Below are 12,003 nucleotides of genomic sequence, written 5' to 3'. Positions count from 1 at the left end.
ACACAGACACACAGGCACACAGACACACAGACACACAGACACACAGACACACAGACACACACAGACACACACAGACACACACAGACACACACAGACACACACAGACTGCTGGAATTATAGATAGATATTGACTGTCGCTTGGCCAGCAAACTGTAATTCTTGGCTCAGGATGCATTCTGGGTCTGGTTTTTCTCGTTCTTGAGTTCACGGAGCAAAATCCGGTTTGCTGACGTGAAGCTGCTATTGAAGACGAGATATTGTTGTTGCTAGGTGGCATGTGGCAGTCTTGGAAAGCTAAATGGCCTTTTCCTGCTCGATGTTGTTTTGTATGTTTGACTTGGTCGCTGCTTCATGTTGTATTTTTGGCTTTATAATTTTATCAGTGCAATTGAAATGTATAAAAGATCACTTATTTTTAAACTATCAACTCTGCTGCGCATAGCCAGAGGACTTTATGCATCTTTAAATTACTACCAAGGAACATGGAAGACTGATGTGCATGGAGAAACCTCATACATATCTGACTTTGGTCGATCCGATGATGATTAACTATTACTTTTTGTTTTGCTATCCTCCATGCACAGGGTCGATCCTGCTCTGACCTTGCTGGCAATGTAGCAAAGAGTGTCCCTCGCATTATTTTGAAGCCACTGCAGACATCAGAAACCTTGGTGGAACATGGAGTAGGTAAGATTAGAACAAATTGTGTTTAGGTTTCTGTTGAAGATGTTTTTCAATTGTGTAATTCCAACGTTTTTGATTTGTGTTGCATCAGTAAATGGCAAATGTCTGTGTTTTTCGGGAAACTTATCCTTTGGAAATCCTCGTCACTTTACTCGTTTGTCAAGTTGTGCGACTCCTTGGATGCACAAATAATGTAATTAAATGTTTAGTCATCCGAAGCTGAGATTGTGCAACACCTCTTCAATGCGAGTCCAGGAAGAACGTTATATTTTGGTGGAATTTATAGTTGCATTCCAAAGCTCTCTGATTGGAATAAAACGTTTTTCCACAATAACTGAGAAGCAATGACGAGGAGAAAGGTGATTTCGGTAAAACCAAAGCAGAGCTGTTTAAATCATGGTTTAATCCTGCATTTGTTCCAGCTTCATATGTGCAGGTATAATTACAATCTCAGGAACATTGAGGAGGAGAAAAGCAAAAATTTGCATTCAGCTTCAGTATAACCAATGATCGAATTTGGTTCCTTTTCACATTTGTGTTGTGCAAAGTCACAGTTTTGAGTACGCAGGAGATATCTCTCGGCAGCGCGAGGAGACTGGAGGGGAGAAAACGCGAGGGGAGGGAACGCGAGGGGACGGGAGGGAAGGCAACGCGATGGGAGGGGAGGGGAGGCAGCGCGAGAAGGCAGCACAAGGGTACGGCAGGGGAGGCAGCACGAGGGGACGGCAAGGGAGGCAGCGCGAGGGGACGGCAGGGGAGGCAGCACGAGGGGACAGCAGGAGGGGACGGGAGGGGATGCAGCGCGAGGGGACGGGAGGGGAAGAAGGGCAGGCGAGGGGAGGGAGGGAAAGAAGGGCGGGTGAGGAGGGGAAGAAGGCAGGGCGAGGGGATGGGAGGGGAAAGAATGCAGGGCGAGGGGAGGGGAAGGGAATAAGGCAGGGCGAGGGGAGGGGAAGGGAATAAGGCAGGGCGAGGGGAGGGGAAGGGAATAAGGCAGGGCGAGAGGAGCGGAAGGGAATAAGGCAGGGCGAGGGGAGGGGAAGGGAATAAGGCAGGGCGAGGGAGGGGAAGGGAAGAAGGCAGGGCGAGGGGAGGGAGGGGAAGGGAAGAAGGCAGGGCGAGGGGAGGGGAAGAAGGCTGGGTGAGGGGAGGAGGGGAGGGGAAGAAGGCACGGCGAGGGGTGGGGAAGAAGGCAGGGGAGGGGAAGAAGGCAGGGTGAGGGGAGGGGATGGAAGAAGGCAGGGCGAGGGGAGGGGAAGAAGGCAGGGCGAGGGGAGGGGAAGAAGGCAGGTCGGGGGGAGGGGAAGAGAAGAAGGCAGGCCGTGGGGAGGGGAGGAAGAAGGCAGGGCGAGGGGAGGGGAAGAAGGCAGGTCGGGGGGAGGGGAAGGGAAGAAGGCCGGCCGTGGGGAGGGGAAGAAGGCAGGTCGGGGGAGGGGAAGGGAAGAAGGCCGGCCGTGGGGAGGGGAAGAAGGCAGGCCGAGGGGAGGAGAGGGGAAGAAGGCAGGGCGAGGGGAAGGGAAGAAGGCAGGTCGGGGGGAGGGGAAGAGAAGAAGGCCGGCCGTGGGGAGGGGAAGAAGGCAGGCCGAGGGGAGGGGAGGGAGGGGAAGAAGGTAGGCCGAGGGGAGGGGAGGGAGGGGAAGAAGGCAGGCCGAGGGGAGGGGAGGGGAAGAAGGCAGGCCGAGGGAGGGGAGGGGAAGAAGGTAGGCCGAGGGGAGGGAGGGGAAGAAGGCAGGCCGAGGGGAGGGGAGGGGAAGAAGGCAGGCCGAGGGGAGGGGAGGGGAAGAAGGCAGGCCGAGGGGAGGGAGGGGAAGAAGGCAGGCCGAGGGGAGGGAGGGGAAGAAGGCAGGCCGAGGGGAGGGGAGGGGAAGAAGGCAGGCCGAGGGGAGGGGAGGGGAAGAAGGCAGGCCGAGGGGAGGGGAGGGGAAGAAGGCAGGCCGAGGGGAGGGGAGGGGAAGAAGGCAGGCCCAGGGGAGGGGAGGGGAAGAAGGCAGGCCGAGGGGAGGGGAGGGGAAGAAGGCAGGCCGAGGGAGGGGAGGGGAAGAAGGCAGGCCGAGGGGAGGGGAGGGGAAGAAGGCAGGCCGAGGGGAGGGGAGGGGAAGAAGGCAGGCCGAGGGGAGGGGAGGGGAAGAAGGCAGGCCGAGGGGAGGGGAGGGGAAGAAGGCAGGCCGAGGGGAGGGGAGGGGAAGAAGGCAGGCCGAGGGGAGGGGAGGGAGGGGAAGAAGGCAGGCCGAGGGGAGGGAGGGGAGGGGAAGAAGGCAGGGCGAGGGGAGGGGAGGGGAGGGGAAGAAGGCAGGGCGAGGGGAGGGGAGGGGAAGAAGGCAGAGCGAGGGGTGGGGAGGGGAAGAAGGCAGGGCGAGTGGAGGGGAGGGGAAGAAGGCACGGCGAGGGGTGGGGAAGAAGGCAGGGGGTGGGGAAGAAGGCAGGGGGAGGGGAAGAAGGCAGGGCGAGGGGAGGGGAAGAAGGCAGGCCGAGGGGAGGGGAAGAAGGCAGGCCGAGGGGAGGGGAGGGGAGGGGAAGAAGGCAGGCCGAGGGGAGGGGAGGGGAAGAAGGCAGGCCGAGGGGAGGGGAGGGGAAGAAGGCAGGCCGAGGCGAGGGGAAGAAGGCAGGCCGAGGGGAGGGGAGGGGAGGGAAGAAGGCAGGTCGGGGGAGGGGAAGAGAAGAAGGCCGGCCGTGGGGAGGGGAAGAAGGCAGGCCGAGGGGAGGGGAGGGAGGGGAAGAAGGTAGGCCGAGGGGAGGGGAGGGGAGGGGAAGAAGGCAGGCCGAGGGGAGGGAGGGGAGGGGAAGAAGGCAGGCCGAGGGGAGGGGAGGGGAGGGGAAGAAGGCAGGGCGAGGGGAGGGGAGGGGAAGAAGGCGGGGCGAGGGAGGGGAGGGAGGGGAAGAAGGCAGGGCGAGGGAGGGGAGGGAGGGGAAGAAGGCAGGGCGAGGGGAGGGGAAGAAGGCAGGGCGAGGGGAGGGGAGGGGAAGAAGGCAGAGCGAGGGGAGGGGAGGGGAAGAAGGCAGGGCAAGGGGAGGGAGGGGAAGAAGGCAGGGCAAGGGGAGGGGAGGGGAAGAAGGCACGGCGAGGGGTGGGCAAGAAGGCAGGGGAGGGGAAGAAGGCAGGGCGAGGGGAGGGGAGGGGAAGAAGGCAGGTCGAGGGGAGGGAGGGGAAGAAGGCAGGTCGAGGGGAGGGGAGGGGAAGAAGGCAGGTCGAGGGGAGGGGAGGGGAAGAAGGCAGGTCGGGGGAGGGGAGGGGAAGAAGGCAGGGCGAGGGGAGGGGAGGGGAAGAAGGCATGGCGAGGGGAGGGGAGGGGAAGAATGGAGGGGAGGGGAGGGGAAGAAGGCAGGGTGAGGGGATGGCTGCACAATTTCCAAAACATTTTTCTTTAATGAAAATTCACTATACCATCACATCCAGCTCCCATACAATGCAAATTATTCACAATATCCATAACCTTTGTGTCATTAATAGGGACAAAAATAGTTTGCGTTTGGATTTTCCAAAGTATTCATCAAAGGATGCATTTATAACTGGATTATTTATTGAAAGGTTTAGATCAGCATTGATAAAAAATTATCGAACATGATCAGAATACTATTTTATACCTGCTACAGAACCACAAGAGAGACATTCAGAATCTTGAAGCTACCCAGAGGGAAATCACTTGTTTCTATATGAACGATGATGAACAGGAAAGCAGCATTTCTTAAATGCTGAAAGTCCTTGGGTGGGAAACACTTGTGAGGATTGGGGGACGGGGACTTCTGGTGCACTTGATGGATGAAATCATCAACAGACAAATTGGAATTGAGATGGAAAGTGGACTGCAATTTGAAAGTGTGCTGAGTAATAGATCAATAAGAGGCAATAGTTAGAAATTAAGGAGACAATTCATCAAGAAAGACATACACAGGTTCAGATTTCGGCCGAGAACAAGTGTTGACTGGAATCAGCTCGATAATGAAACGGCAACAAGCTCATGTTGTGTATTCAATGACAAATTGAAGAATTGTGATCAGTATTTTTATTGTTGTGCTCGTCCAGTGACCTTGTCCTTTATAAAGTTGGCAGAGTACAGCTCGGCTGCTTATGCCGACTCAATTGAGATGAGATCTGGTCTGGAAAACTTTGATGAACCGGAAGGAGGCACTGCACAAGCCAGCATCCAACGTGCTCAGACCCAGAACCATTGCACATATTTTAGTCGTCATCGTCGTCATTATTGTTGTTTGAGGGGTGGTGGGTGCATTGACATTAAACCAATTTTATTCAATTCAAAAATGTCACATTTCTTTGTAATATAATTACCATGTAAAGCCAATCCATTTATATTAATAATCATTATTATCTGTAATAGTCAGACCTTTAAGCCAAATGTATTATCCTGCCTTATTCTCTCCTTCTAGACTGTGAGTTGCAGCAAGCCACAGCAACAGCAGTATCAATGACTATGACATCTCCAACCAGTGAAGGTTTAAATTCCAATCCAGAGGTAGAGGTGCTCCTGAAAGAGGCAAAGGTTCGACCAGCAGTGGGCCTCACCCGTAAACCCCGGCAACGGACACGGCGACTGAGCTCTGGTAAGCTCGTAGTGAATTTGAAATTGATGGAAACAAATTAAAGCACATGATGTGTTCACAAAGCTGTCCAACTTTGTCTTTCATTCATTCAGTTGTAACGTGAGAATGGCTTGCCACTTCAACGGCTCTTTAGGTTAACGATGTACAGACTATGATCATTCACCGCTACGTGGAGTGAGAGGCAATTTGTGGTGGTTTGCTGAGGAGATGAACAGGATACGTTTTTGTTGTAAAAGTCAATGTGATGAAAGATAATTGTCAGCATGATTTTAACCTGGAGGACAAGTTATTTTTCTGCTTGATGTGAGGTGTGTCTTGCAAATTAAGGTTTGGCCCATTCCATGGTAATTTGTACCGGAAATCTATGAAATCTATGAAAAGTTAATTATCGAACACGTACAAAGTGGTTGAAATAACATCAACAACTCTTCCAAGTTGTATTTCTTTTGTCATGTTTTAGCCACGTCATCACATGTAAAATGTGTTCAACTTTTTTCAATGGCCAACATTTGATATTGCCCACGTATCCTCTTTGCAAACATATTGTTACGGTTCTCGGAACCGTATGCATACAACAGATAGTTGTCCTGAATCAGTTATTCCATTAATATACGTGCAGATAGATCCCTACCTTTTGTCTTGCGGAACAGCAGGGAGTGCGTTGCGATGGGCTATTAGTTAGGATTAATAAATCATTTTTCCCCTTTTATTTTATTCCCTCCTTTTTCTGAGGTAAATTCATCTCGCTTGCTACCCTCGGTTCACTGGTCACAGCGTGCCACCGTCTACCCGCTGTATCCGGAGTCTCGTTTTCAGAGGCAAAATCCCAACGTTCGCTATGGAAGCCACATCGGCATCCACCTTCCCAAACCCAGACATGCGTGGCGTGGGCAGGCCAAACTAACGTCTGGCTGAAACACCGCCCAGAAAGGCGGACCATATGAAGGGCCGGTCCAATCGGGATGCTCGGATCGGACAATGACGTCAGTTTCGCCATGGCTCCTCCCCAAGCTCCGTGATCTATAAAGGACGGAGCAATCCTCAGAGTGGGCGAAGTTGGTGTGGATGGAAAGGAAGAAGTTGGTTGCAGTTGTTGGATGCGAAGGTATTGAGTTGAATGGGAAGGTTGTCGTTGGATGGGAAGGTTGTTGTTGTGGGAGGCCGTTGAAAGGAGAAGTGCGAAAGGGAATTGAAGGAGTTGTTGCGAAGGTTCCGGCTGCTTGGCTCTACTTACATCTCACCTCGACGGCCAGCCGACTGGTCCCCACCGACATGACCTCGACCAAACCTCTTGTCTGGTCCTGCTACTGCTCAACTCTCGCCATTTTGGACTCCGCTCTCCTCCACTCAAGCTCCTGCTGCAGACACGATTACCACATCTGCAGCTGTGGACCGAACTGCACAGCTTTTGTTGGGTGCCGCACCACGGAGCATCCCTTTCCCCGAAACGCTCAGGTACCAAAAACTGTGACCTCAACTCCCTCCCTGGTTGCAAAAGTCATAGTTGCCTTTCATTGGGTTTATTTTGTCTGAGTGGTTTGGCGCCTGTCCATTAGATAAGCCTGTATAAGATCTTTTATTGTTGTAATTGTTGCTTTTATTAATCTCGTGTCAAGTCTGCACTGTGTCTGCTTTTGTAAGTTGCTTGTTTAATTGTCGCACCACACCTCTCTCATCTTTCCCTGCATTACATCCCCAATAAACCTTTTGTTGTGCCACATGCTTTTCCTCGCTTATTGTAAATAAATAATTATTGTAGAAATGTTCCCAGCTCGCCTTTGTCTTTTCCTCCATTGGTCCAGCATGGTTCGGATCTAAGTTTAGCCGGGTCTTTATGCCCAACAATCCGATCCTTCTAGCCGGTACATCCTTGGCAGTGCCGCTCGGCTGCATCCGATTCGGAAAGGTGATCCGTAGTTGGTAGAGTGATCCGGTTCGTTCAAGGAGGACCGAGGGCGTGGTTCTCCGGTGGTTAAACCGCATAGTTAATTAGGTAACCTGATTCTAGACAGGAGGACCCTAGGTCACGCGGTTGAGTTATTGGCGTCCACGGTGGGTTAAGCGATCCTCCGCGTCACGGAATTATCCGTGAGCAATGGCCTACAATTCCAGGGAATCTTGTGGGAATCGATGTAGCTTTCCCTCACCTAGTGGTCTTCTCACCCGACTCCGCCGGCCCGCAACAATATTAAAATGGCCTGTAGCTTATATTGCAAAGCATTCGGATCAATTTCATTGTTAACATGACTTTTTCAGATCAATGTCTCACCAGTAGAGGTTTAATTTTTATTTTTTTGTTATCATAATTGAGGCTCATGGAAGAGCTAGTACAGTGAACAGAGACCAAAACAGGATGCAAAACACACATGCATGGGTTGGACAAAATGGATTCAGAAGGAAACTCCAAGGAGGGAAAACTGAAAAAATTGGAAGGAGGAGGGATTTGGGTGGGGTTAACAAAGGCAGAAAAGATCATCGTTTAGGATTGGGGATAATCTGAGATGGTGGTGAAGAGCTGTCTTGAAGACCTGGAGGGAAGAATGAGATTGAAGAGGATGTGGAAGTTGATTCCACAGGCTCACCTGCAAATGAGTGCAGGTGAGCAGTGATCCTGGCTTTAGGTAGTTTCACCAGATGGGGGTTGATGGTGGACAGTGTGAGCCCTGCAGAAACCTGGGGGGGGGGGGGACGACGACGACACAGCACAGAAAGAGCAGAAGGTGCAAGAACAGAAAAAAGGAGGTGGGAGAAGACAGAGAGACCATTGACTTGTCTGTGATGGTGAAGTGATAAGGCCAGAGACTCAGCTTCAACATGGGAGATTACAATGATCTTGAAGGGCCTTTGTTTCCACAGTGTCAAGCTGAGAAGGATGAGGCAAGGGAGCCAGCCCAGAAGGGAGAGCAGTACGCCATCAACCTGCAGATGAAGGTCTTGTAGGTGGATAGGACACAGCTTTAGTACATGAGCCGCACATCATACAAGTTAAAGGTTTGTGTTGCATGTATATCAAGCCGTTAAATAAGAACTTTAAATATTAGTGATCTGAGATAAATAAATAAGTCAGACAAGCATTTTGAACAACTGTTCTTTCACACTGTGAAGCATGTAATATATACGTGTTATGCGGTTCTGTTGCGGTGCTGAATTTGCAGTCAACATATTGAGCTGCTGCGTGTCAAACTACGATCAGCGGCTCTGTGTTCGAGAGAACATTTTCTGGCTTGTAGTCGATGACATCTCAACTGGTACTGGCCACGTTCAGAGACCATGACATTATTTCATTACATTCATTATAATGTTCAAGCAAACTCCATTTCCTAACCATCATTCTTCTCGCATGAATTTTACTGTTGCCATTTACCACCTCAATATTATCCCAAGGGTTAAGTATATTGAGGAAGAATGTTATTTTATGCCCTGTGATATGCACAAGTTACTATGGGGCATTGTTTGCTTCACAGCAGAAAATAAATCTGCTGCTTGTGAGGAATTGTTGCATCTCTGCCCTCGCTGATTATAATGGGCCTCAACAGGACTTGCTGGATCCCCCAATCCTTTCTACAACCCCTTTACCATGGGAGGTAGTGAACTGTTTCAACTGCACCTTCCATCAGAACATTGGTGAAATAACCCTTACAGAAAATCTCTGATGAGCTTTAATTATACAGGCATGGTTGACATGTGATAACTTGAAGCTGAATTATAGTAAAACCAAATTTTTCATAGCTTCTTCATCAAACCATGATCAACAGCTTTGTAATTATACTGTTGTGGTTACCAAATTCGCAAACCACCATTCAGGTCCCTTAGGTGAGATATCTCGGTAAGTATATGTGTAGTTAGGCCCAAACCCGTTGTCTAGTGGGAATACATGTCATTTATGCGTGCTGCGACTCTTCAGGATAGCCGTTTTTCTTTTACTATCTTTATTTTGGACCAACCGCCATTGTTACCACTACCAACCACAACATCAACCACCCACCGCGGCGCCGCTTCACGTCACACCTCGCAACCGTCGCATCGCCACCGTTCTTGCGCCGCTTGTGGGTACCGGTGTTGGACTCGTGCAGGGCGCGCGCCGAACAGCGTGTACAAAACCACGGATTTTCCACTTCAAAAACGGATCAAAAACGACACACGCCCACTTTTGTTCCGTCCAATCGGTGAGCGAGGGGCGATTTGGCCCCGCCTCCAGGGCGTTGGAGGGCGATCGCTATATGCAAATTTATGGATCAAAAAGCATTCACGCCCACTTTTTCTCGGGCCAATGGGGAGCGAGGTGAAAGGTCGAAGGCAGGGGGTCAAAGATGAGAGAGCGAAGCCACGGGGCTTATATAAGCGACCGCGTTCGTCAGTAGAGAGAGTTAAGACTTCGCAGTCGGTGGAGTTGGGAAATAGAAGCAAGAAGGAGTTGGTCGTCGTCGTGTGCGTTGGAGTCGGAGCGGAGGGGACGGAGCTGTGGAGAGGCGGCGAGGGCAGACGAGGGGGTGCTCGCGTCGTGCAGGGAGCTGCACACCAGGGAGGCTGACGGCGCGACCTGGCCGAGGTGGAGACGCTCGTCGCGGGACTCGAGGCAGAGTGGAAATCCTCTATACCCCGAGCATCAGCAACCCCCTCCTGTTTCCCCCCGCGCTGAGATAGTGCGACCAAGGGGGCCCCTTTCCCACCCCCTACCAGACACTGCCCGCGAGGCCCGCGGAGTTGAGGCACCATCGCCGCTCCGCGTCTCATCACCAGACGGGTAGGCCCGACCCGGTCTCGGCCTCAGGCCCGCCTCATCTTTTGAGGGTGTTCTTTTTCTTGGTTTTGGGTATGTGTTGTCGGCGCCGTCTGTGAAGTAAAATTGTATAAGTGTTGCCGTGTGCTCGCGTAATCGGTATTAGATCTGCATTGTCGCATTTGCTTTTTGTGTAAAATTGCATTGTGTTTCTTTTCCTTTTCTATGTGCTTTTGGTGGAATTGAATATGTGTGCTTTCCGTTCAGCGCGAATAAATGTGCTTTATGTTGAACTGTTTCCCGCTTCGCTTCGTCATTTCTCTCATTGAATCCTCATCTTGCTTCACGTAAAGGGTTGGTAGTGGGCTGAATACGCCCGATAATTAATCGAACCGTCGAGGCCGACGATAACACCGCTCGGTTATCCCGATAGTACGGAACGGGTCGCTTTAGTGGCCCGTGTCCGAAGTCGACCTGCGGCGAGGTGCAATCGCCCGGTCTACCCTCCGTGTGGGTACTTAGGTAGGTCGAATTTGGCGAGCAACCCTATCCCACGCGGGGGCTGATTGGCTCGATCGCGGTGAGACCGAAAGGTCCACCCGTGACTGGTTCCCGGCGTTAGTCCGAGAGGGTCACGACTGGATTGTCCGTCCGGTGGGCGACGTGCCGCGATTCGAGTTACGTGGCCGTCGCACGCCGGCGCGCGCGAATCCGTAACAATACTTTTAGCTTTGACGGTCAGGAGATCCCTCATTCAATATCCGAAATTTCGGAGCGATGTCTGATCAGGTCACACAGTTGTCACTCTCTTATTTGGCAGATCATAAAGTACAGTATGTGATTAGCGATACTCGTCATAATGTTGATCGTGCACTCGTGCTCTCCAGCCTGGATTCTTGTAGTTCTTTACTTTGTGGAATCAATAAACAGGATTTGTATCAAATACATAAAGTGCAGAACAAGTGTGCTTGCCTGATCTTTCAGCAACCTAAATGGTCCGATGCAACTCCCATGTTCGGCTAATTGTACTACCTTCCAGTATACATCTCACCATGTTTTGCATAGTACAGAACATGCTACTCACTTCGTTCTACAGAAACTCCTTCCCTCATTGTACATAAATTCCACAAAAAGTCAGGCGATAGTTCCTTTCAATCAATTGCCTTGAGGCTTTGGCACAAACTCCCAATTTTAATGAGAAATATTAAAAGAAATTGAATCTTTAAAAAAAGTACCAGAAGACTTATTTATACCCTTCTGTGTGGATGTTTTTCAAGGCCCCCCCACCTCCCCCACCGAGACCTTCTCCCCACCCCCCCCCCCAGTCCTTCATGGGGGGATATGAGTCTGACAGGACATCTTCTTCTGTCTCTGTTTTAAGTGATGCTGGTAGCGATACTTCTCTAAATTCTTCAATTTCTCCAAATACCATTCACACCTTGCACAAAAGTTTTTGAAAAAAGAATGTCAAAATTAAAGACTATTTTCCAGTTCTAGAAGACTTTATTCAAGTGACCCGAATAATGATTTCCAGACCTGATCGATATAATCTTATTGACCCTCAATGTCATCGTTTAAGGAATTTTTTTAAGTCGTGCTCGGAACGAACTTAAAAATAATGGTTGATGCTGTTCTACCCGATGACCTCTGCCCCTTCCTCTCTTCATACTTTTGATGAAAATATCCATTGCAAGCTTAAATATCGATTGTGGTCGTGTCTCTCTGTAAAGTGCAAGTTAAACAAATTGAGTGCAATAAGGTTGATATTTTATTACTACAAGAAACTCATTCCACTGACTCTTCTTCAGCTGAATGGGAATTACTTCTTAAGGCCCGGTCACACCTTGACGTTTTAGCCAACGTATGCCGATTTTTGAATTTTTTTTCTAAAACGCTGGCACACGTTGAATACGTTATGGGTAAGTTTTGATAACATTGAGAGCACGCTGGCATACGTCGTAGTACGTTGCCATACGTCGTTGTACGTTGGCTTTAAACGTTGTACTTTTCGGTTGTCCTCAAATTTTTTCATGCTTGAAATT

General features: G+C 50.6%; 1 protein-coding gene across 1 annotated transcript in view; it reads left to right on the top strand.

Moving 5' to 3' along the window:
• The window catches only part of ASXL2 (ASXL transcriptional regulator 2), a 144,435-nt gene that overhangs the window by 89,771 nt on the left and 42,661 nt on the right, over positions 1–12,003 (top strand). Inside the window, exons 6-7 of the mRNA XM_085894357.1 lie at positions 585–687; positions 5,068–5,241. Of these exons, the coding sequence (XP_085750483.1) occupies positions 585–687; positions 5,068–5,241 (277 nt within the window). The remainder of the gene's footprint in view (positions 1–584; positions 688–5,067; positions 5,242–12,003) is intronic.

Source organism: Eptatretus burgeri, chromosome 9 (genome assembly GCF_056783735.1).
Source record: "Eptatretus burgeri isolate ZD-2024b chromosome 9, Ebu_testis_v1, whole genome shotgun sequence".
Lineage (NCBI taxonomy): Eukaryota > Metazoa > Chordata > Myxini > Myxiniformes > Myxinidae > Eptatretus > Eptatretus burgeri.
The sequence above is the reverse complement of the archived record's forward strand: the minus strand, read 5'-3'. Positions and strand labels throughout refer to the sequence as shown.